This window comes from Crinia signifera, chromosome 2, assembly GCF_055691185.1.
Source record: "Crinia signifera chromosome 2, ASM5569118v1, whole genome shotgun sequence".
Taxonomy (NCBI): domain Eukaryota; kingdom Metazoa; phylum Chordata; class Amphibia; order Anura; family Myobatrachidae; genus Crinia; species Crinia signifera.
Genome location: NC_139218.1, coordinates 204327410 through 204354238, shown reverse-complemented (window position 1 = coordinate 204354238; position 26829 = coordinate 204327410). Strand labels below are relative to the sequence as shown.

At 43.6% G+C, this 26829-nt stretch overlaps 1 protein-coding gene across 8 annotated transcripts in view; it reads right to left on the bottom strand.

Moving 5' to 3' along the window:
* INPP5B (inositol polyphosphate-5-phosphatase B) overlaps nucleotides 1-26829 on the bottom strand; it is a 152204-nt gene that overhangs the window by 26181 nt on the left and 99194 nt on the right. For all 8 annotated transcript variants that reach the window (XM_083173575.1, XM_083173573.1, XM_083173576.1 and 5 more), the window contains 8 exons: nucleotides 20957-21124; nucleotides 15693-15794; nucleotides 12574-12688; nucleotides 10611-10727; nucleotides 9081-9268; nucleotides 6804-6915; nucleotides 5534-5643; nucleotides 1429-1564 (listed from right to left, as the gene is read on the bottom strand). In XM_083173575.1, coding sequence (XP_083029701.1) covers nucleotides 1429-1564; nucleotides 5534-5643; nucleotides 6804-6915; nucleotides 9081-9268; nucleotides 10611-10727; nucleotides 12574-12688; nucleotides 15693-15794; nucleotides 20957-21124 — 1048 coding nt within the window. The remainder of the gene's footprint in view (nucleotides 1-1428; nucleotides 1565-5533; nucleotides 5644-6803; nucleotides 6916-9080; nucleotides 9269-10610; nucleotides 10728-12573; nucleotides 12689-15692; nucleotides 15795-20956; nucleotides 21125-26829) is intronic.

Here is a 26829-nt window from a genome sequence, read left to right as displayed (position 1 = left end):
AGATAAGTAATGAGAATGTACAAGACATTTCCTATATAATAACCACTGACACTTAATGCTTGGCTGGCTATAGAAACTGGGATTCTTAAAAACAAACAGAAACCTTCATCAAACTCAAGGATTTCAGCTTTCTAATGCTACAAGGGTGGTTCCATTTCAGCTATTTTAGGAACCTGTCAATGTATAATCGTCATTATGTAAATGCTCCAGAAACAGCCTGCACAGAATGGCGGATGAGATTTCTCTTATGTACAAAAGGGGAGTGCCTTATCTTATAGGTAGGGACTTCCATGCAGAGCTGAATGCCTGCTGCAGCAGATTAATAAGGACTCATTTTATCCGCACGGTTTAGTTCGGAATGATGTGGCATGCTATACTAGTGAGCTTACTAACTCTTTACTAACAAACCAGAAACACAACAACCATTTGCAGGGATCTAAGTTATTAGATCCAAACCTGCAACTCACAATTTGCACCCATCTCTACAACAGGCATGCAGTATTTGAGCAAGCCCATATCCACAGAATATATGTGATTAGTTCTCCAAGATGTTTGGAATTGGTGCTGTTCTGGAGACAAAGGGTGGTCACACCAAATATTAATTAGATTTAGATTTCCTGTCTATTCATTCACTTTGAACCTTGTTAATTGATAAATATAAACTATTACCACTTACATTTTTGATTATTATTTGCACTTCCTGCTGTTAAAATAAATAAAAGAGTATCTACACTGGCTCCCAATGGCCTCTACAAACCAATTCAAATGACTCACCTGCACCTACGAAGTCCCCAACACCATCACCTCTTGATTTGAACTTAAGATCCATACACACGGTGCAATTCATTACCTATTCAATCCAGATTTGTTCAGGAGCGAATGGCAAGGCGCCGTGTACACACTCACTCGATTTAGACCATATAGTACAGATCTGTACTGTAATAGTCTTGCTTCGCATCGGGATCTAATGCGGCTGAAACCAATTTGATTTTGACTATATAAGCATAATCGAATAGAAAGTTAGACAAAATCAAACCGTGTGTATGGTATATTACTCTGACCAGCATCTCAGCTTTACTGTGACCACCACTTCTCACTCCTTCCAGCAAGACTTCTGCTGTGCTGCCACACTTCAAATCTCTTATTGCTCTCTGAAACCCCCTTTTTTTTATTACCGTTTATTCTACTCGCTTCCATTCCACCTACATTGACACACTTCCACTTTGAACTACCCCTCTTTATTTGTAAACTTGCTCATGGGCAAGGTAGACCCTACCCTTTGTTTTATATATACATTTGTCTACATTTTTATGTCCCTATGTTATATCTGGCACGTTTTCCCATCTGACAATTTAGAGCACTGTGGCACCTTTAAAACAAACAACAATAATGCAACACCTTAGAAAGATACATCACCAGCATCCTTACCCCAATTTTAAAAACAGAAACAACTGGTTTATGGTCACTGGTTTTTAGACACATAACACTTTGGTAAGTCAGCTGTGTTATATGTTTGCCTTTCCAGAGTATGCGGTCACACCAGGCAGGAACACGACACTTCTCACTAAAAAGCATAGAGGTGAGATTACATAAAAGCAATACCGCTACACAGTACCCCTTTATATAGTTATCTAAATGCCGAAAAGTCACATGCTAAAACCAATTACATTAACATGTACTCTGTATAATTACAATACATCTATAAGCTACTGATAACCGTAGAAGTAGAACATGCAATTATGGGCTTTGTTCCTTAGATCAAGTTAATATCTGTAAAGGTGCCCACACACGGTAAGATTTTTTTAAACGATATGACCATTTCCGACTGATCGGAACAACCAACCGTTTAAAAACTTACCATGTGTGGGCTTGATGATGATCCGATGCAGATCCCTTCAGCAGGCGCAATGATGAATGACCCATCCTGTAGGATCATGGCCACATCGTTCCATGTGTAGGCATGATTAACGACGTAACGACTTGGCCATGTCCCGGCACCGGCCTCTCCAGTTCCCACACAGATGGCAGATAGAGAGATAACAAAATAATAGCACATATTCTTGCGCAGGCCTGGCCAACCTGTGGCTCTTTAGCTAGTGTGAGACTACACATCCAATCATGCTGGGACTTGTAGTTTTACAACAGTTGGAGAGCCACTGGTAGACTAGACCTGTTTTTCGGGAATAGTCCATGTATACTATATGGAAAAATATGGGACTGGTCCTAAGAATGGATAGAACTGCAGGCACTATATACGAGTTGTGGTAGTTACCACCGTAAAGACAAGATAACAAAGAGCATGCAGCGCAAAACAATGAATGGATTAAATTAAATATGTAAAAATATATATATATATATATATGTATATATAAATATATTGGATGGTCTTTTACAGTTTTTCAATCAAGTCAAATAAGAAGCATATAATAAAAAAACAATGTAATAAAAATTTATAAAATGTAGGCACCGACAAAATAATTAGCTGTCCTGGAGAGTCCATTCCTATAAACACCCATATACAATAAAGGGAATATGGGCAGAAAGATAGTTACTGCCCTGAAATAGTTAATTACAACATCCACTTATGTCCATGTGGTCGGCCCAAAGCTGGTATTTGTATAAGTATTACCACTGTAGATGTTTTGCGGAATTAGCATGCAGATGAAGTGGCAGGCTTGCCTTTTTCCAAGATGAATGTTATCCAGTGGTGGCAATTTCCAAGAACCTTAAGAAGGTTCCAGTTGATGTAGGTCCCAAGGGGTTGGTTCGGGCTACAATCCGGGGTTCTTTATAAAAGTGGGGTACTTGTTTCCTAGCACGGCGCCCATAGCATCGCATACCATAAGGCATATGATGGTATGCGATGATACGCGATGGCAGCCAATGTTATACAATTTTAAATTGTATACCATCGAATTGTATGCCATTTTCTGCCATTGTATGCCATATACAATGGTATACGATTTAAAATTGTATAAGCACCCTAATGGGTGTTTTCAATGTTAAATGTGCCCCCTATAAGATAAATAATTGTATAAGCACCGTAATGGGTGCTTACAATGTAAAAAGCACCCCCACGCCACCCATACTATCAACGACAACCCGAAGCGTGGCGAGTGCAGCAAGCCCATGAGGGACGGCGGTCCTACAACCTTTTCATACCCCCACTTATCCACGTCAGCGTGGAGTCAATTATAGTGTGGCGAGCGCATTGAGCCACCGAGCCCGAATTGTGGCGAGCGGACGTTGAATACATGTAAAGTAATACGCGTGCGCTCTCCATGCTTCGGGCTCGGTGGCTTGCTGCGCTCGTCACCCTATATGAAATCAACTCCACGCCGACGTGGATAGTGGGGGTATGAAAAGGTCGGAGGACTGGTACCGCTGCGCTCGCCACGCTTCGGGTTGGCGTTGATAGTGGGGGTGCATTTAACATTGTAAGCACCCATTAGGGTGCTTATACAATTAAAAATCGCATTGCATGCCGGCATATGGCATGCGATGCCGTACAACTGAATATTGTGGGCGCCGTGCTAGGAAACAAGTACCAAAAGTGGGCATCCAAGCAGCTCTCTGACACTTTTCGCAATGCTAGGTAGCTTTATCTAGGTATCTTTGGTAAAGCTACCTAGCGTAGCAAAACGTGTCAAGAGCTGCTTACTCTTTGTTATCTACGGCTCCAGTCTACTAGATGTAGTAATAATGTACAAAAAGAAGTGAGAAGTAAAGCTCAGCATGGGTTTGTCAAAATTAGATCTTGTCAGACTAATTCAATTAGCTTCTACGAGGAAGTCAGTAGGGGGCTGGACTTAGGGAAATCTGTTGATGTAATACTGCTTGATTTCGCTAAAGCTTTTGGCATGGTGCCTCATAAAGGGGTATTAATGAAACTAGGTAATTTAGGGTTAGGAGATAAAATTTGTAATTGGATTAAAAACTGATTGCACAGTTTGGGACAGAGAGTGGTGGTAAATGGCATACATTCCAGCTGGGGTAAGATCCAAAGTGGAGTCCCACAAGGTTCAATATTGGAACCCACCTTGTTTAATATATTCATTAATGATATGGGAAGTGACATAGTGAGTAAAATTGCAATATTTGCGGACGACACGAAATTGAGTAAGGAGAGGATGTGAGAGAGAATATACAAAGATGGTATACCCACTGGCGAAATATAACTTACACTCCAAATAAGCTAAATAAGTCCAGAAAGTTTAGAACCATGATCTGAAACATTATGGACAAAAAAACAAGACCATGGTACAGTATTGTATGTCACTCCAAGCTGTTTTAATTTATACAGTACACTCACATAGAGCGATAGGGAATGCGCATATCACAGGTTCTTTAGAGTCTTCCTCCACTTTTGTTTAGACCTGTAGGACTTGTGAAAGAACTTGATAGTACAATATTGTTTGATATGCTGTACTGTATAAATTAAAACAGCTTGGAGTGACATACAATACTGTACCATGGTCTTGTTTTTTTGTCCATATTGTTTCAGATCATTGTTCTAAACTTTCTGGACTTATTTAGCTTATTTGGAGTGTAAGTTATATTTCGCCAGTGGGTATACCATCTTTGTATATTCTGTTGTATTTTTAAGCTTTGTGGTGAAAGCTTCTTGGTGTTACCCTGGGCAGAAGTGTATATTGCGCTGTGGAGATCAGTCTTTTTTCTTTTGCAATTCATTATGGGAACAAAAATGAACAAGCTACTTATAGGCTAAATGGAGTTATTATAGGGAATTCTGCTGTAAAGAAGGACTCTAGGGGTCATCATAGATGAAAAATTGCATAATAGTGCACACTGCTCAAGTGCAGCAGCAAAAGCAAACCGGACACTAGCATGCATTAAAAGGGGTATGGATTGCCAATGTGATAGTGCCTCTTTACAAGGCATTGGTGAGACTACACTTGGAATATTGTGTTCAGTTCTGGGCACCGCACCTTAAAAAGGACATAAATGAATTGGAACAGGTACAGTGAAGGGCAACTAATCTAGTAAATGGTCTTAAATCACTAGAATACAAAGATAGGTTAACCAGGCTGAATATGTTTTCACTGGAGAAAAGGAGGTTGAGTGGTGATATGATTAGTATGTTCAAGTACAGGATTGGGAATCATAGGGAACTGGGACATGATTTGTTCACTAACAGGCCTATACTTAGGACATGCTGGCATGTACTGAGGCTCGAGGAAAATACATTCTGTACTGATTCTTCTCATTAGAGCAGTAAAATTCGGGAACTCATTGCCGTTGGGGGTGATTACAGCAACTACTGTTAATGAATTTAAATCAAAACTGGACGCATTTTTGGCCACTAAGGGAATCATATAGATATTACTTACTCATGTCAGTAGTTACAAGTTAGATAGGTTGAACTTGATGGACTAACGTCTTTTTGCAACCTTACTTACTATGTTACTATGTTACATTGCAATTTATAACACTTTTGCCCAAACAATTATGGATCCCCCAATGTTACCGGCTTTTAACAGAGCTATGTCCATTGTTGCTATAAGAAACTTACCTTGTGTCCCATTCATCAGAACCAGTGTTGTACTTGTATGTGGGTTGAAACATGATCTCACCCTCTGTAAACCCTTCAAAAACGGCCTTTTCATCGATCTGCTGCTTCAGCTAAAAAAAAAAGAGCAACTGGCGTCAAGCTTCTCAGGATGACATTAGCAGACTAAAGCTGACCATACATCTGCAGATTTATTGTCAGATCTGGCTGGTTGGAACAAAAACCTGGTAATGGATGAGAGCAAATGACAGTTGACCATTTTTTTTTAAATGCTGGAAAACTGCCAAAAACTGTCACTCAGATATTACCAGGTTTTTGTTCCAACCAGCCAGATCTGACAATAAATCTATAGATGTATGGCCAGCTTAACCCATGAATTAGCTTCGTTCTGAGATGCTAGCTAACCAAGTAAAGTACATAATGAACACAAACACAGATATTTATAACATTAAAAATAAATACCTCTATGAAAAGTCCAGATGGCTGACAGAAAATGTCTAGGTCGACACAAAAAGATGGATATGGACAAAAGGTCAACATGAGGTTTTCTGGGATTTTTCAAGTTTATATCAGTGTGCAATGAGTCTGAAACTGTACACGAAGTGCTACAATATAGCAGACGGAGCTTTTTTCCAATACAAATTCTCTTCTGCTCCATATACAGCCTCAGTCAGACATATATATATATGTGTTATATCACTTTAATCATCACAGTCTCCGTGTGAGTCTTAAGCTGGATGCACATTAGGTGATATGTGAAACAAGTTTTCACACTCCAACGGGTAGAAGCGACAAAATCGAAATATCGTTCGAGGTGTGTGCACTAAGTCGCTGACAATACGCGCTGCTGCTTCTCATCAGTCATTGGCCCTGTATGAGGGAGAATAAAGCTAGCTTGGGTAATGCTGTGGAATGCAGAATACCCCATCACTGCTAGGTCCTGTCGCTGCCGATCTCACGGAGTACACACGCTGTTTAGTGTGCACCCAGCTTTAGTCACATTGCATTTTGCAGTGTCTAATGCATTTTCAACCACAAAAAGAAAAAAAGAAAACTCAAATCGACCTTAGTAGAGTTACATGCGACCCAGCAGCTCACTCATGCCAGGCATCTCACACTGCATGGCATATTGAGGCTAGATGTATGATAGATATATATATATTCTATAGATGAAGATCATACCAAGCCTAGTTCTAGAGCAGAGTATCCTTATTTCGAACCACTGAGAAATGTGACAAATGACAGTACTTGTATATAAAATATCACCTTATACCTGATCATATGCATAGAGAGTTGTGTAGTCTTTGGTCTCAATAATGGTCTTAACTTTTTCTTTCTCTATGTCCATTAACCTGTAGTTCAGATCTCCAAGCCATAACACAACACTGTAAAATGTAAACAAACACATTATGGAAGCAGTACTGTACAAGCTGACCTCATCATAACAGGGTTAGTGCGTAATGAGACCATAACTCTATAAAACTATTCCTAGGAAGAAAAACTGTTCTGAGTGAACAATTACATGAATTATTATTAACGGTTTCTTATATAGCACAGCAAATTCCATTACGCCTTATAATTGGAAACTGTGATACAACAAAATTGGTTAAAAAGAGTAGTAAGGAAGGCACTGCTTACAAGAATACAATCTATAGGGAAATAGGCATTACTACACAAGCATAGGCATGATCTAAAGCTGGCCATACATCAGGATGACCTGCATAGGACTTGATCGTATTCAGGACGTTGAGCGGTTGAATGACCAATCGTATGTGCTTAAAAAGCACATACGATCTGCTTATGATCGTAATGAGAGCCGATGGATGAGACGTGCAGCACCTCTCATCTGGGGGCCGACCTCACAACCCGCAGAACCGCGCATCGTGCAATTGTGTGGACATGATCCTGCGCACGACCCATCGAGATGTGCGTTCGGGTCCAATGTCCTTCTGGTATATGGGTGCCTTAAGTACACCAGATTGCAAAGGTTCTTGGTGGGCTGCATGATACAGTGACCCAGCCATGTTGGCCTGTGGTCATGAGGATGGAAAGAGAAAATTAGTGAGGATACTGTATGTTTGGACTTCACAGTGGGGATGCATTTGGATAGGATACATTTATGAAGATTATATGGGTGGTTCTGGAATCTGATAAGCTTGTCGGAAGAGGTGAGTTTTCAAGGAACACTTGAAGGTTTTAAGAATTGATGAAAGTCTTATTGTGCAAGGGAGGGCATTCCACAGAAAGTCCTGCCATCATGAATGGGAGCAAATAATTAGTGTGGATGAGACAAGTAGATCTTGTGACAAGCAAAGAGGTCAGGTTGGGAGATATTTTCAGATGAGCAAAGACATGTATGTCGATTTGGTTTATGGCCTTGTGTGTATTGACTACAGTAGAATACAGGTAACCAATGGAGGGTTTTACAGAGCATTTTTGCAGATGATTAACACAGGGCCGTAACTAGGAGGGGGCTAGGGGGTCACGCGCACCGGGCGCTTGGAGGGTGGGGGCGCTAGTGTGAGGTCCTGGGGATGGGCAGCGGGGGTCCAGGGACTGGTGGGTTAACGCTGGCTCCTACCGGGGTCCCGGGGACGGGCAGCGGGGGTCCAGGAACTGGTGGGTTAACGCTGGCTCCTACCGGGGTCCCAGGGACGGGCAGCGGGGGTCCGGGGACTGGTGGGTTAACACCGGCTCCTACTAGCGCTTCCAGGCGGTGGGCGGGAAGCAGGTTTTGAAAAGACTTGCCGGACGCTGATTGGCTGAATTCAGCCAATCAGCGTCCGGCAAGTCTTTTCAAAGTCATCGGCGCTTCCTGGCAGGCAGATAGCGCTAGGAGATGGAGTGAGAGAAGGCTGCCGCTACACCAGTCCCTGGACGCTGCCTTCCCCTGCTGGCTGCTCACAGGTATGTTGGCAGCGGGGGTCCAGGGACTGGTGTAGCGGCAGCTTTCACATACACAGCCGCTCGCTATTTGCCTGGCGGCGGGAAGCGCTGATGATTTTAAAAAGACTTGCTGGACGCTGATTGGTTGAATTCAGCCAATCAGCGTCCGGCAAGTCTTTTCAAAATCTGCTTCCCGCCCAGCGCTAGGAGTCGGAGTTAACCTTCTCCAGTCCCCGGACCCCCGCTGCCTGTCCCAAAGGCAGTAATTTGGTGTTTTGTTTCATTTTTGGGGCGGGGGGGGGGAATGAACACTGAAAGAGCGGTTAGGATGAGAACCAAGTAAGGGATTTTTCTTTAAAACCAAGGGATTGTAATTTTTGTATGAGAAGAGTATTGTCAACAGTGTCAAAAGATTAAGAAGTGAGTACTGGGCTTTAGAAGAGCAGTGACCAGATCATTCAATACCTTAGTCAATGCTGTCTCTGTGGAGTGTTGGAAATGAAAGCCTGACTGAAGTGGGTCCAATAAGTTGTGTGTATTAAAAAAAAATATGTGAGGTGAGTGTAGGAACTTGTCCTTCATCAAAGCATACATGCAGAACAGAAATTCTTTACTTTCCTACTTTAAAAAATTGTCTACAGTAAAGGCTGCAGCAGACACATACTCATGTTTGTGAATTGTCAGCGGAGGAAGTGTTGGGTCCACCTGTGGAAACTGCATCCTGGAGCAGATGTCTTTGAAGTCCTGGTTCCTCCTCTCATACTCTTCAATGTGAGCAGCCAGGTGGGAGTTGACAACACAAACATTAGTGTTATGGAATCGGAAACGCACTGCCACACCCCCTTTGTTACCCTGCAAGATCAATACATATGACCTTATGTTACAAGTAGGAAAATAACAATCTGATTAAAATATTATGAACATGTCAGAAAATTAGATGAAGCAATAACATGAATAAAGCATCCTTAAAACATACAGCATATCCAACAAAGTTGTAACTATATCTACTTATTTCACAAATATAATGAACTAATGAAAACAGAATTAGCTCCAGTAAAAGAAAAGTAATTTGTTACACAGCTGCTCAAGACAGGGCAGTAACTGGCTGTTTTATTCATTTCATTTATACTGTTCCATAGTACCTGCATCTGGCTCATCTTTTCAGGAGAGGAAGACAGAGAGGAAGACAGAGTGTAGAGTGTAATGACTGGGAGTTTAAAAAAAATAAAATAACTTAAGATACAGTAGGTAATGGACTCCGATGAAGGTCTGGTCTAATTTTAGGGAGATAAGTGCTACAGTATGTAGGGACTATTTTTATGAATGTAACAATGAATATAATATAGGGTCTATTATGCATATGGATGTATTTTAATTTGTAGCATTTTACCAAGCTTTGTCCCTGGTGTCAGTTTGCATAGAAAAAGGCATTTTTGACACAGATTAGAGGGGTGGTAAGGGGGGAAAGCAGATTAATACTAAGGGGGTAATTTACTAAAAGAAATTTGTAAAAAATTGGTGTATTTGTATCCAGAAATACACTTATTTTTGACATTTACTATCCCGAAAATACGGCAATTCATATTCGTATTAATAGCTCATCAATACAAATAGCCGTATTTTCGGGATAGTAAATGTCAAAAATAAGTGTATTTCTGGATACAAATACAGGTCGAGTATCCCGTATCCGAATTATTCCGAAAACCAGACATTCCAGAAAGTGAGAAAAAAAATTTTTTTTTGCTAAAAACTCACTGGGGACATTTGTAACAGCATCACTGGGTACATGATATGTAACTGGCACTATATATGTGCAAGACAATGATTGCTTGGCATTCAAATTCAATATCTGAGATAGTACACACATTTTGTTTCACGTTTTGAAACCTTGTTTTTTGAACAAATAAAATATATTTGTGTGTATTTTATGTGGTAATAAAATATATTTGTGTGTATATTATGTGTTTATACAGCATAAATGCAAGATACTTCAAAATACATCATTGAAATATTAAAATATTCCGAAATACGGAATAATCCGTTATCCAAAATTCTCCTGGTCCCGAGCATTTTGGATAAGGGATACTCAACCTGTACACCTATTTTTTTTACAAATTTCCTTTAGTAAATTTCCCCCTAAATGTTTTATCAGTACCAGAGAGACACTTAAGTAACATCCTTGCGCTGCACTCACCATCCTTCCCATGATTCCTGTGCCTACAGTTTCTGCTTCCACCTCTGAGACATGAACTGCCAACTCCTTCTTCACATACAGTAGTAGCATTATTCCAACAAGTCTGATTAGCTTAATCTAAAACAACAACAAAACAGCAAACAGTTGCAGACATTTGCCATTGTTACTGGATGTATGGCCCAGATTAATTGATTGGGTAATACATAAAATGTTTTAATCATTTAATCAAAACAAACAAACAACTAAACATCTATTGTTTTTAAATAATAAACTATTATTATTATTACAAGCAGAGCTATCAGATGTGTGAAAAACTAAGAAGGGCACAAATTAATATGGAGTCGACTACATAGATACACTTTAAAACTGGACTCTAACAGCACAATTTGGGAAACTGTGTCACAGATCAGCAGCTCTGGTGCTTACTTATAAGGATGAAATGGCAAATATTGCCGTTAGGGTTCCATTCAAACACCACATCCCATTCTTAGTACTCCAGCTCTTGTGGATCGCCTCATTGGCAGTAGCCGGCAGCGCCGGTCTACAGCACTCGGCTCGGCTCTGCCACCTTGCCAGATCACATGACAGCATCGACCAATTCCATCTGCAGCCAATCAGCTGACACCAGGGGTATAAAGGTGTTTACTCCACAAGCATCTGACCCCAGTACAACAATATCCTTCAGTTTGTCTGCAGCAGTGTTCACGTCAGGCTGGAGCGGATACAGAACCGCTAAGTGATAGATTACTCCTCAGTAATTATTTCTCTCAGTCTTCAGCTCCAGTCCATTCATTCATTCCCGTTGCTCCTCTGAAATGATTTTTCTTCAAGTCTTCAGTTCTAGTCCGATCAATACGGTTTCTCCTCTGGGATTATATTTCTTCAGTCTTCAGCTTCGGTCTAATGGTTCTTCAGTCTTCTGCTCTTTAGCTCTGATCCAGCTGTCTTGGAATTCTCTGGATCAGTATTCCTCAGTCTTCGGTTCCGGTTTCATCTGGTGATTCCCAGGATAATATTCTTCAGTCTTTACTCTTTACTCTGATTCAGTCTTCAGCTCATCTATTCCCAGGTTGTATGTGCCAGTTTAGTGAGAGAGTCCAGGCAGAGGGCCTCAACCTGCACATCGGTGGCCACACCTCTTTGCTGGGGGTATCTTGGTGAAAACCACCCAATGTGTTATACTCCACGCCCCTGTCCTGGGTCATGTCATCCTATTTCACTAGTTACTAGCAACACTACCATTGATACTCAAGCACTACAAGCACTTATTACTAATGCACTTTGGTGTGTTGTGGGTTAACACTGCTGATTGAGCAGCTTTTCTAAAGGCAAAAATTGCAATAGTGACATCTGCGAGCAAAAAGGAGGAACTGAACTCCATTATAGAATTCAATCTCTGATGCTTCCAAAGGGACATTCATTGTACATTGTACACAATGCTCTGCTTCCACTTATCCGATTGGAATAAACTGGGCTAAATTAAATATACAGTGAATAAAAATATATACAGGTACTTCAATTAAAAAGTCAGTAATATGTACTCAATGTATAAAAAAACCTGTTTTTAGGACAAAAATATTCAGACACTCAACTGCAACTTCAGCGAAGCATACTATAGAGTAGCTGATTGGTTGGTACCTGACCTCCCTCAAAGTATTGTTAGGTCTACCCTCAAGACTAAATATTTTTGTTCTAAAAAGCTTTCTATGCATTAAGATTTTATTAAAGATTCCATATTACTGACTTTTATGAACAGAAGTTTCTCTTACCATTGGATCCGTGATACGATATATAGGGGCTTCAGGAAAATATACCTAGTGTATGCATGCAACATTTAGAGCTGATTTGGGAAACCTGATCTATTTTCTAGGCTGCACACAAGTATGTATTTTTCTGTTACACGTTACATCGCCTTCTCCTATACTTGTAACCAATGCTTTGTAAGTCATGAAATGGCATGTACCTTTGCATATCCAGCTCCCGGGTGTAATGCATCAGAAACGGCTTTAAACCATTCTTCTTCCTTGGGTGTATCATTGAAAAAAAATGCCTCCTTACTTAGATCAAGCTCTTGAAATCTGCATGGAACAAGAAATTGATAGTTTTGATATCAAACACACTATAACAAATAACTGCTTTCTGGAGAGATTTTATAGGTATTTATGTGACAGATGTACCCAAGGCTGCTGTAACCACAACCCTTCCTAGCTGCTGTATGAGATTCACTGCTTAATGATAAAATCATATCGCACCCGGGGGGAATTCAAATTAGATGTGGTGATTTTACACGTGGAGAAAAGGATGGAAGCCTTGAGCTTATTCAATTAGTACCTCTTTTCGTCACCAACTTAACCCATAGAATCCTGGATAAGTTCCCAGTAAGATTTTTAAATACATCAAGAACAAACTGTTAAAAAAGAGAACATAGGCCATAAATAAGTAAGTACGTTTTATTTATATAGCAGACTTAGGAGTAGGGGTTAAAATTTGTAGCTTTGTAAGATAGAGAACAGAAGGTGGTGGTAAACGGTGCATTTTTAAAGTTGGATGCCAGTTCTAAGTGAAGCACCCCAGGGTTTGATGTTAGGGCCTCTTCTTTTTAACATATTAATAAATGATATAGAGAATGGAATACTAAGCAGAGTCTCCATCTTTGCAAATGACACAAAACTGTGCAGGATGGTTAGAAGTAAGGTCGAGGATGTCTCCATCATACAGAGAGTCCACCTGGTGACTAACAAATGGAAAATTAGGTTCAATATAGATCAATGTAAGGTTATGCATCTTTGAAACATCATCATTGTGTGACTTACAGTATGAACTAAATGGAGAAGAATTGGGTAAATCAGAATTGGAAAAGAACCTTGGAGTTGACAACAAACTGGGTGCAGTGCTCAGTGTCTAGACCAATAGGATGCTAAAGCTTGTATAAAAAGTGGAATGGAAACTAGGGAAGACCATGTAATTATGCCACTTTACAAGGCACTGGTTAGACCTTACCTAGAATCTGGGCACCACACTACAAATAGAACATTATGGAACTGGAAAAAGTTTAGAGAAGGGCAACCAAACAGATACAAGGGATGGAGTAATTAACCTATGATGAAAGATTAACCCCTTCAGTGGTGTTTTATTTTTAGGGAGTGCTCCCCCCACTGGACAAGTTTTTTCTGGGGAGCGCTCCCTAAAAAAAACTCACCACTGTGTCCCCGGGTCCGGACGGCGGCGCTGATCTATGTAATAGCCGCTGCCTGGCCCTTCCCCCGGCAGCCCGGCTATGTGCGGCATGACGTTACAAGATCACGCCGAAGACAGCAGGGGGAGGGAGGGAGGCAGGGCCTGGCAGCAGGAGCAGCCGCTGAAGCTCAGTATGCTGATCTTAGCGCTCAACTGTGCTGCCCGGCAAGGGAGAGCGCAGGCAGTGGCACTCCTGAGAATTTTCCGGGTTTGCCAGTCTGTGCACTAGTGCAAACCCCAGAAAATTCTCGTGAGCGCCAGTGAAGGGGGTAACCAAACTAGGAATGTTTACACTAGCAAAGAGACGTTTAAGGGGAGACATGCTTAACATGTACAAATATATCAGGGGCAATATTCTGAACCAGGCAACCTCTTAGCTTGCGTGGGCGGGGTCGCCGGGTGGGTGAGAAATTTTTCTCTGGGAGCTGGGTGTGTAGGCGAGTTCTCCGGGAGCTGGGCAGGTAGGCGGGGTCTCAGGGAGCTGGGCAGGATGCCACCAGGACAGTGTAGGTCAAGGCGGCTTAGGCTGTCTGTGCACCTTTGAAGCATGACCCATGACCTTGTCGCGCTGTGCAGGGCCGCACTGCCGGGTACAGGGGAAGCCGGGCAGCGTCTGAGCGGCTCAGACGCTGCCCAGTATTAGACTGTGCACGCATGATTGAAATCCTGGTGTTTTGGGGGCCCGATCCCGTCGATCCCGGGATTGGCCACCACTGGGGCGACTTGCCCCGCCCTGCTCAACACAGGAGCAGACAGCACTGATCCCCGGCAGCACAGTGCACCCTGCTGGCCCCGCCCCCCTTGCCACCAATTTTATAATTTTTTGCCCACTGCCACCAAAGGATTTTTTTACAGTTAGAGCAGTAAAGGAACACTCTTCCAGAAAAGGGAGTGATGGCAGACATATTGAACACGTTTAAAATAAGGCTGGACAAACATTACAAAAAAAAAAACATTCAGGGGTACAACTAATCTCTATTTAGCCCATAGTTGGAACAGAGGGTAAAACTGAAATGGAGATATCACATCTAGTTTATATACCACCTAACGGGTCCTGTATAAGGTTAAACTTGATGGACGTATTTCTTTTTAAACCTCAACTAGTATGTTACTATGTTACCTACATTTGGAGCACGCACAATTAGGCCATTTAACATAGATTTCTGTATGAGCTTACTCAGGCTGGAAAATAAATCCTCAATAACTGCAGCCTGTAGGCTGCTGCCGGCTCTAAATTACCACAGCTGATTGAACAAACACCCTCAAAGTGGAATGCAAAGTAAAATATAAGTTTCACATTAAAATATGCATAAAATATAATTTTGAAATAGTCCATTGCTTAATGTAATCGCATGTTACAGGAGAACAACAATAAAACAGAAGATATAAGACATACAGTAGGCCTAAAAGTAGACTGACGGTTCCAGGAAATGGACCACCAGGTCAGTTATTAGAGTAAATACCAGCATAAAAATTATGCCCATATGGGAAAATGAGGTGAGCGCCAATTTGAATCACTGCACCAGCCCCTGTTTGCAGCAGGAAATGTTAAGTGAATGGCAAAATGACCAAACAACTGGCCAAAGGAGGCAACGTTAAAAACATTCTTGTTTTCCCCCTGTATCACTGTAACATTGGAATCCCAGTAAGAAGGTTTACACCAATATGATAAGAAATATACATGAACGTATGGCCTGACTATATGGATAAACCATTAATGTGGTCGGCATTTGAAATATCAATATTACATAATACTGGTAGTCAAGGACAAACCCAAGAATCAAACCTGCAGCACATGGAAATACACATATACTTCCAGCAATCTTTAACAGACATATTACATACCCAATACAATACACATCAGGTGGCTCAGGGTCCGCACTTAACCAGGGCTGTAAGTTTTCCTTTGGTGACTGCCCATTGACATTGTAAGTTCCAACAAAAAACCTGAAAAACAGAAACATGCAAAAGTGTGATTAAATGTAGAACACACAACTGCTGACATTTTCATACCATGTTCTTGTGTAGACTATACAGAGGTAAAGACAGCTATCAGTACTTCATTTAACACCTTATTGGTATATAATGATTTACAAATAGGTGCTAAGGTTTGCCTCTGTAGGAGAGACCTATATAAATAAGCAGTCATGCTGTATGACATCCCCTCAGCTACAGTGCATTTCACTTTTTGGTTAATGATCTAAGACAGTGGTTCCAAACCTTTTTTCTCTCCTGTACCCCTTGATTAGACTTTTCATTTATAAGTACCCCTCCTCTCAATTTGAAATTTGCACAGTACACTACTTATGAGTGGAAGTGAGCAGTATGCATGTCCTAATATTAAGGAGTAGCCGTGGAATAGTATATTGTCAGGAATCAGGTCGGTCTTTGTCTGGCCGCTGGCTGTGTATTGTCTCCAGAGTTCCCGCTAACGCCTTTAGGATTAATGCTTCTTCAACCCATGTCAGTGTAGGGCAGATGTTCACAGGTAGCTCTCAGTGAATTGATGGTTGGGCAAAAGCACCAGGAGACACTGATGACGGTGCAGATGGAACTGGAAATGACACAACGTGGCTTGTTTCCATGTCAATGGTAGACTTCTTTTGCCATTGGGAGACTTTCTTCTTCCGCCATTACCAATAATATTTCCAAGTACCCCCAACTGATCTGCAGAGTACCCCAGGTTGGGAACCTAAGGCTATACAATAGTCCCATATTTCTGGAAAATGTATTGCAGAGTTGAATTACCAATACACACAGCCGTTTTGACCCAGTGTGTATGCCCGAGAGATTGCCGACTAGCGATGATGCGCGCGCACGCATCATTGCTAGTAAAGTGGTTTTTCATCCATCACCGCCATGTGTGTACGCCTGCTGGGCTGAAAGATTAATCACTTTCAGCACGGCGAACCGCCCCGCAGCCTCCCCCCCGCCCCCTCGCCTGTCATACTCACCCAGCTGGTCCGCAGCGCGCCGCTCCAATGATCTGCTCTCCGGCCGGCTGCTCCTGTTCCTGCTCCCCGGTGACTCGCCCCACCCTGCTCAACACAGGAGCAGACAGCACTGCTCCCCGGCAACACAGTGCACCCTGCTGGCCCCGCAGGCTGTTGATGCATTTAAATAAATACATTGGTGGCAGTGGGCATATAAAAATATAAACATTGGTGGCGAACTGTGTGCATCTGATTCCATGAGGGATGGCCAAGGATGGTGCAGGGCACCGTGGCGCTTACCTGCTCCACTGGGGGGGGGGGGCTGACGCGCCGCATTGCGTCACAGGGGAATTATGCAGCCGCATTGCGACGAGGGAGGGAAGGGGCTTGCGGGTGATGCGGTTGGCGCTGCATGGCTCTACTGGGGGGGGAAGTGTCCGGCAGGTGATGAGGTGAGGGCTGCCGCGGCGCTCCATGGGGGTGTCGGATGATGTGGCGATGGCCGCCGAGTCGCTCTGGGGGCGTGCGCGCGCGGGGGGCGGCATACGCACATGCATTTAAATAAATACATAGGTGGGCAGTTTGCATTTAAATAAATATACATTGGTGGTAGTGGGTATATAAACATTGGTGGGCAGTGTTGGCGGTAACGTATACATTGCTGGTCTGTGCCAGCAATGCATAAATTAGCACCAACACTGCCCACCAATGTATATTTTGTTATTGCGCAGGCCAGCAATTTACCCATTACTGCCATCACTGTCCACCAATGTTCATACATTTATATGCCCACTGCCACCAATCTATATATGGAACCCTTGGAATTCAAACCCAGACCATTTATAATGAAAGATTTTCAGCAAAGTCTTTCGCCTCCTGAACATCTCTTGGTCTTTGGGGAAAATAGCTCAGTGTGTACGCACTACTTTGGTGAAAGATATATCTATCACAGATTTTGGCAAAGTCTTTTTAAATGAAAATCTTCTAGTGTGTATGGGCCTTAAGTAACAAGGTTTTTTGGACATATGCAAATATAAACTGTCCTTTCCACAGTGGCGTAGCTAAGTTTTGGGCGCCCCCCCTGCCGTTAGGGGGGGGGGGCGCGCCCCCGCCACCGTCCCGCCGCCAAGCACCCCGCCGCCCATGCAAACCCCCCCCCATCCCACCGCAGCCTTACCTATCGCGCTGGTCCCGGCGGCTCCGTTCTTCTGCTGAGGACCACCACAAAATAGCCGCCCCCATACAGCAGACAGTTTCAGAGAACTGTGTGCTATATGGGGGCAGCCATTTTTTTGGTGGTCCTCAGCAGAAGAACGGAGCCGCCGGGACCAGCGAGATAGGTAAGTCTGCGAGGGATTGGGGGGGGGGGGGGGTGTAACTATAGCACCGCAGCCCCTGGCGGTGCTATAGTTACGCCACTGCCTTTCCACTCTATGACCAAAAGACTGATATAAATAAAACACAATGTGAACTTAACACAGAGTTTTCCTAACAGCCTCAGGAAACCTGCAGATTTAAGATGAAAATGCTGAAAAATGACTGGGTTTTAAACCAGGAGCTTTACCAATGTGATAACCATGGGTAATATGATCTGCTCCTAAAACATATAAAGCAACTAAATTTGTGAACATTTTAACCCTTAGAGTGCCAACATCTGTGAGAGAAGTGAAAAATATCCAGTAAAAATGGCAGTGTAGGTTAGATTTGTTATATAAATTCGGTACTTATGAGTTATCCGGGCGTCCGATTTTTAAATCGGGTCGGATCGGGACATCGCATCGCATGCGACCATCGGATGCGATGACCCGATTTTTCCATAGGAATCAATGTTAAAATGGACTGAGTCCATTTTAACATGGAATTCAATGGGAAAAAGGGTCCTTTTCATACCCCTACTATCCAAGTGGGCATGGAGTTGGATATAAACCTGTGGCGAGCGTAGCGAGCCACCGAGCCCGAAGCGTGGCGAGCGTAGCGAGCCCCGCGAGGGGACACAGAATACCGTCCCCTCGCGGGGCTCGCTTCGCTCGCCACGCTTCGGGCTCGGTGGCTCGCTACGCTCGCCACAGGTTTATATCCAACTCCATGCCCACTTGGATAGTAGGGGTATGAAAAGGACCCCTTTTTCCATAGGAATCATTTTAACATTGATTCCTATGGAAAAATCGGGTCATCGCATCCGATGGTCGCATGCGATGCGATATCGCATCGCATCTGATTGTATGCCTTAACTTAAGGCATACAATCAAAAAATCAGCAGCCCGGATAACTCACAAGTACCATAAATTCAAACAGTATATGTGTAAAAAAAAAAAAAGCGCAGCGAGCCCGCGAGGGGCGGCGGTGCGCGTCCTCCGACCTTTTCATTCCCCTACTATCCATGTTGGCGTGGAGTTGAGAATATATAGTGTGGCGAGCGCAGCGAGCCACCGAGCCCGAAGCGTGGCAAGCGCAGCGAGCCCCGCGAGGGGACGCGTATACCTGTGAAGTTATACGCGTCCCCTCGCGGGGCTCGCCACGCTTCGGGCTCGGTGGCTCGCCACACTTTATATTCTCAACTCCACGCTGACGTGGATAGTAGGGGAATGAAAAGGTCGGAGGACGCGCACCGCCACCCCACGCGGGCTCGCTGCGCTCGCCACGCTTCGGGTTGTTGTCAATCGTGGGGTGGGGTTTACGCTGTAAAATTGGGGGTCATGGGAATATTTTACATTGAATCCAAGGGACTCTATTCACATTTGATTCAATAAAAAAATCGGGTCGGTCGCATCGCATGCGACCAACGCGATTTTTCCGACACGACCACCCCGATGGAAATCGGTGTGGCCGTGCTAGGAAACAAGTACCAAAAAAAAATATACATAGATATATATATCTATATCTCTATATCTAGACTTCCAATGGGGTGATGGCACTCACGGAAATAAGAGACTCAGACGCAAGTAAGCTACTACTTGCGTCTGAGTCTCTTATTTCCGTGAGTGCCATCACCCCATTGGAAGTCTACATACTGCATTTTCGAGTGGCACCCGGAGTTTGTGTTTTATTTGGAGAGAGTGCCGATATCTCTTGGACTTTATCTCTATATCTATCTATCTATCTATAGATGTTTAGTGGCCGTGAGTCTCCAAAACACTGGCATCTGCTGACAGAGTGAAACTACATCTCTTTCTCACACATGCACAAACACAGAAGGTAGCAGACTAGTTTTCAAAAGTATTTGCTTCAAGAGGGCTTACTAGTTTCCTATATTAGGTAAACATTACTGGTCATTATGATGAATATAAAATGTTCTTTGCAGATTTCACACCTTATTTTGAAGTTTCAGCAATATCGTTCACACATCGTATAGTGTCTACGGGCCTTTAAACTAATGTAGGGTACACACCAGGGCGACCCGCTCACGATGCACATCGTGAGCGGGTCGTCAGTGTCTCGTCCGACCCGCTCACGGTGCACATCGTGAGCGGGTCGTGCCCTCCCGCGTCACCGTGAGCGGGTCGGACGAGACACTGACGACCCGCTCACGATGTGCATCGTGAGCGGGTCGCCCTGGTGTGTACCCTACATTAGTTTAAAGGCCCGTAGACACTATAGGAAGTGATCCGATGGCGACCCGCACCCGGCTGTATGGTCGTCATTGAGATCCTACCTGCAGCAGGTAGGATCTCAATAACGACCGACCGACCCGCGGGACCGCGCATCAGATCGGTATCGGTCCACACCAGGACAGAAAAGGGCACAATCAGCACACAATCTACATCCAATTGGTCGGAATTGGATCTAGATTGAGGGGATCGGGCCCTAGTTGTCCTGGTGTGTACCCAGCATTAGTGCTTTTATTCATGATTGTGTTGGGAGGGTTAAGCACTTCGAAAAGGGGTTAGGGTTTGACAGCGCGGTATGGGGTTAGGCACTAGCAGGAAAGGTTAGGGTCAGGCTGTGAAGAGGGAGTAGTAAGAGGTTGCCCCCATCAAAATGCTAGTGTTGGTTATCTGAACACTGGCATCCCAACCGCCGGTCATCCATGTGTATCACACTTACATGTGATCATCACTTTGTAGCCTTTACAGATTTGGTACAAAGTACAGTATAATGCAAATAAATGACACATTAAATATAGGACCTATCAGAACCAAATGTAAAGGTGACAAGAGAGCGCAAGTTTTACTGTACCTGAAATCTTTGATTGAGGTGTATGTGGCTTCTTTCTTCAATAGTTCGGACTTAATTAAATTATCACGCAGGCCAAATTTTGGTATTGGCAGCATATCCTCCTTGTTAGCAGAGATCACATCTGCTGATCGCACCATGTCAGTGATATCAGATTTAGTTTTATTGTGTCTAATGACAGAAACAAAGTGAATAAAATCTTATTGTCATTGTAAATATAAAGATTATAAGGTTTCTTTACATTTTTAGTTCATCTTAATATCTACATAAGTGTAATTGAACAGTGTGTGTGTGTGTGTGTGTGTGTGTGTGTTTTGTGTGTGTGTGTGTGTGTGTGTATGTATGGATGGATGTTCCACGATAACTCTTGAACGCTTTAACTAATAGTCTTCAAAGTTTGCACACTACCTTACCATCTTAAGGGACAATCTAAGTTCTGAGATGGGTTTAATTGGATGAGCCCTTAAAGGTGCTGTCATAAGGGTCCATGCAATTTCTGCTGTTTTCATGCATTGTGATAGATGGTTGGAAAGCTTATGACTTTCTGAATACAACACAATAAACAGACGTGGTACTTGTGTAATATCTGGGCGCCCGATTTTTTCATCGCATGCCACTAGTTAAGGCATGCGATGAGACGCGATGGGACCCGATTTTCGGGCTTTTTAGACGTTCCTTGTACAATGTAAAAATCGTATACCCACCATGATGGTTAATTATTAGGTAAAATACCCCCCCATTGCGCAACGCCATGATAAACGCAAATCCGAAGCGTGGCGAGCGCAGCGAACCCGCGAGGGGCGGCGGTACGCGTCCTCCGACCGTTTCATACCCCCACTATCCACGTCAGCGTGGTGTTGACTTTATATAGTGTGGCGAGTGCAGCGAGCCACCGAGCCCGAAGCGTGGCAAGCCCCGCGAGGGGACACGGAATACATGTGAAGTAACGGGCGGGGCTCGCCACGCTTCGGACTCGGTGGCTCGCTGCGCTCGCCACACTATATAAAATCAACTCCACACCGACGTGGATAGTGGGGGTATGAAAAGGTCGGAGGACGCGCACGACTGCGCTCGCCACGCTTCGGGTTGCCATTGATTGTGGGGTGGCGTTAACAATGGGGGGGGGGGGGGGGGCATTTGACATAGTCATTACCCATCAGGGTGGGTGTACAGTCAAAAATCGGGTCTGGGGGGGCATTTAACATAGGAATCAGGCATCTGGGTGCCTGTATAATAAAAAAATCGGGTCCAATCGCATCACATGCGATCTGATTGCATGCGATGCGACCGATTTTTGGTTGAACAATGACATAAGATTAAGAAAATCGGGCGCCCAGATAATACACAAGTACCACAGACTTCCTTAAGCGAACCCCTAAATGCCTATAAGGGCCCATTAAATAAAAAACATTTTCACTTTACAATACTTTTGATCAAATGAAATTAATAAGCGACTCGTTGGCAGAGTGGTCTGTAAATCGAACACTGTAGATATGGTTGGAAATCCATGGGAGATCGAACCCCAGTCAGTTATTTTTTTTCTTCATATTTGCTTATTCATTGAGGATTTTCGGAATCTTCTGTACCTGCTGCAGCAGCTCCTGCTCTGGTTGGGAAGGTGAATAGTTAGAGACTTGCTGTGCCTGCTGCAGCAGCGTCTGCCCTGCTGTGGTTGGGAAGGGAAGGTGGATAGTTGGAGACCTGCTCTGGCTGCTGCAGCAGCTTCTGTCCGCTGTGGATGGGAAGTGAAGGTGAATCGTTAGCGACCTGCTCTGGCTGCTACAGCAGCTCCTGCTCTGCTGTGCTTGGGTAGGGTAGGTGGAACAAGAATTACATAAGCATAAACTTTCGCCTGTCCGTTGGACAAGCCCTAAGACTGGCTAAATAAATATAAATGTAAAATAAATATAAATAAAATATATAGATAGCGGCACTCACAGGACTTTCATAATACAGTTATATTGAAAAGATATAGATAGATTATATGAAGTGCATAATCAGGTCGACGTTTCAAGGCTGGAATAGCCTTTTCATCAGGAGGAACTGTTGTGAAGTAGGTGCAGAGTTTCATTGACAAACAGAACATAGAACATACATATCAGACGCAGCTATGGGTGTTGTACGGTTTCGGCATCCGGGAGTCTGATATAAATGGTATATATGTTCTATTTGTCACTTATTTATTTATTTTATTTATTAACAGTATATATATATATATATATATATATATATATATATATTATATATATATATATATATATATATATAGCGCATATATATATTCTGCAGTGCTTTACAGAGTATAGTTGAACATTCATATCAGTCCCTGCCCCAGCTTACAATTTATATTCCCTACCACATGTACACAGACATTCTAGGGTTAATTTTGTTGGAAGCCAATTGACCTACAGTATATTTTTGATTATTGGGAGGAAACCGGAGTAAACCCACACAAACATGGGGAGAATATTCAAACTCCACACAGTTAGGACCATGGTAGGTATCGAACCCATGACATCAGCTGCATTTATTTATCTAGGAAGGGGGAAATAATGCTGGATATTACTACTACGTGGAAGGCACCACGGCCATTCTCTATTTATCCGGAGTACCGAACAAACGGGTCCTTCACGGGAGCGATCCTGCATTTTGAATGAGCTGGCATATTGCCGGGTCGCTGACATCAGAAGGGGCGGGGCAGAGGCACTTGGAGTCTCCAAGCACTGCCTTGGATAGGGACCTGGGTTAGCCGGCGCCTCACGAACGGCCAGCAGCAGCCAAGGAGGACAGCCCGGTACCGGAGCAGTGAGTGTACTGGGGGCCTTATACATAAGGGCCACTATGTAAAGGGGCACTGGTGGGGCATAGTGTATGGTGTAATGGGCATTTCAGTGTTTGGCAAAATGTGTGGTGTTATAGACATTATGGTATGTGGTATAATATGTAAGGGGCATTACAGTGTATGGCATAATGTGCAATAGGCATTATGGTGTGTTGCATAATGTGTAAGGGTTATAATGTGTGGCATAATGTGTAAGAGGCATTATCGTATGTGGCACAATATGTAAGGAGCATTATAGTGTGGCACACAATCTGTTAGGGGCATTACAGTGTGGTATAATGTGGCCATGCCTATATTGTCATGTAGTCACTCCCCTTGCCGTGTATGACCACGCACTATTAGTGCCACTAAGAAAAAAAAATTCTACTTGCACCACTGGCTGGGACCCTCCTCCCTGGCCAGGCACAGGTAGCAATGGTCCCCCTACCGCATTTAAATAGGAGCCAATACTGATTAAATGTTTTTATTAACAATATAAATGTTCAATAAAGATAATACTGGGATGTGTACCCTCACCAGTAAAATGACCCAGCTTTTTCATTTAGGCTGCTATATTAGATGATATTTGGTGACCTTTAACAGGTTAGAAAGCAAACCACCTGATTTATTGCCTTAACGGTATAATTTATAGTGGAAAGAATATGTTTATCTGCCGCATGAGCTACCAAAACGTCAAAAAGGGGATTGTTTTCTAAAAATAATGTGACTTATTTTGGAAGATGGGGTGATTGTGGAAGTCTTGCAAAGCCTGGGAAAAATCTCTCTGAATATCTTGATATAAGAGTTTAATGTATTGTAATTACAAACTTAAGAAATAATATTCCCCTTAAGAACTATTGTCGTTGTCTGCCAAAACTTTAGGGATCAGGCTGCTGAATATAGTCCTGTCAGGCAGATTTAAGCATATCAGCAAATTTTCAGGACATCAACAAATAAGTCAGGAATTAAGGATGAGACTAAAGACACACAGAGAGATTTGTGCCAGATATTCATAATGGGAGATTTAGCATGAAAGATTTCCCTTAAACCGAATCTCTCAGATAAAGGGATTTTGTACTTATCGTAAATCCTTTTCTCAGAGTCCACAGGTGTCACCGAAGTTACACTGGGGAATAGAAGGCGACCACAGGGAGCATGGGCACTTTAAATATAAAATTAGTGTGGCCAACTCCTCCCCTTCTACTTCCCCTCTCAGACAGTCCTAAAGAATGTGCCCGGAAGGTAGCAAGAAGATAAAACACACTTCCAAAGAGGTTAAACACCACAGAACATCATTCAATACATAAGTTTAGAAGAAAACATAGGTAGAGAAGAACAGTGAGAAAACACTGCAAACAACACATACAGAGTCAACAGACCATGTGTACATAAAAACATACAGTAGTAAAACCGTAACAGGGAAAACTCCAAGTTAAGAACCCTGAAAGGAAACCGAATCCACCTAGAAAGTGTTTGTTTAAACGCTGGCCATCCACAACGTAATGGGTCGTAGGTGACAAACAGAGCATCAGACTTCCTGATGGGGTATGTGCAAGACACATAGATGCGCAGAGCCCTGACAACATCTAGTGATCTTGCCTCCGGCAAGTCCTACGTAAATGCTGGAACCACAATGGGTTGGTTCAAGTGAAAGGTAGATACTACCTTAGGTAGAAAAGGACAGACTAGTGCAGAGTTCCGCTCTTTCAGAATGGAACTGAAGGAAGGGGGAAAGACAAGAAAGAGCCCCCAGTTCAGATACACACAAGACAGAGGCCAGTGCCAGTAACAGGACCACCTTCCACGTCAGATAGATAAGGTCCACCTCCTCCAAAGGCTTCAGACCCGAACTCAATCATTCTTGTAGAAAAATGAGGAGTCTTGCCTTTTTAAACAGGGTCATGGAAACGCCATGCTGCTCACACCAAACCACATAGGAACGCCAAATGCGGTTATCGTGTGCCGAGATGACTTCTTTCCTTGCACATAGCATAGTAGGTATCACTGCTCTAGGAATACCAGCACACCTCAGGATGGTCCTTTCAGCAGCCACGCCATCAAATGAAGAGGACATAAATCTGGAAAGATGAAGGGTCCCTAGCTGAGAAGATTGTCCTGAAGAGGCAGGGGCCATGGTTTGTCTATCAGCAGTGCTGTCAGTTTGGTGTACCAAGACCGACTTGGCCAGTCTGGTGCTATCAACAGAGCTGTGACTCCTCTCCGGATGTGTTGAAGAACTTGAGGTATCAACAGGAAACAGGAAAGGTGGAAAGAGGTACACAAACTGGAAGGGCCAAGGAGCAACCAGCGCATCCACCCCTTCTGCTTGTGGGTCTCGTGTCCCAGCGCGGGAGTTGACAGTTGTGTCGGGATACCCTCAGGTCCACCTGAGGATGGCCCCACCGATGGATCAACCTCTGAAAAATCTGAGGATGGAAGCACCATTCTCCCTGATGTACATCCTGCCAACTGAGAAAATCGGCCTCCCAGTTTTCTACTTCGGGTATGAAAATGGCCGACAGGGCTAGAGCGCGAGTCTGCACCCAAAGCAGGATTCGCCTACCTCCTTCATGTGGGTGCCTCCCTGCTTGTTGATGTACGCCACAGCCGTGGAGTTGTTGGACTGGACGCGGATGGCCTTGCCCTGAAGGAGACGTTTCACCTGGAGAAGGGCTTAAGAGATGGCTCTTAGTTCCAGAACATTGATTGAGTGGAGACTCTCCTGTCCATAACCCTTGGAACTGGATTTCCAAGGTGACCGCTCCCCAACCCCGGAGGCTGGCGTCCGGGGTGAGGAGGGTCCAATCCCAAACCTTTTTCCTTGCTGGAGGTTGGTGGTGTTGAGCCACCACAGTAAGGACAGACGAGCTCGAGGGGATAGGGTCACCATCTGTTGTAGGTGAAGGTGAGATCCCAACCACTGATGGAGAAGCAACAGCTGAAATGGGCGAGAGTGGAAACGCCCGTAGTGTATGGCCTCGAAAGTGGAGACCATCTTCCCCAAGAGCCTGGTACAAAGTTGAATGGACACCTGTCTGCGATGCAGAACAAGCCT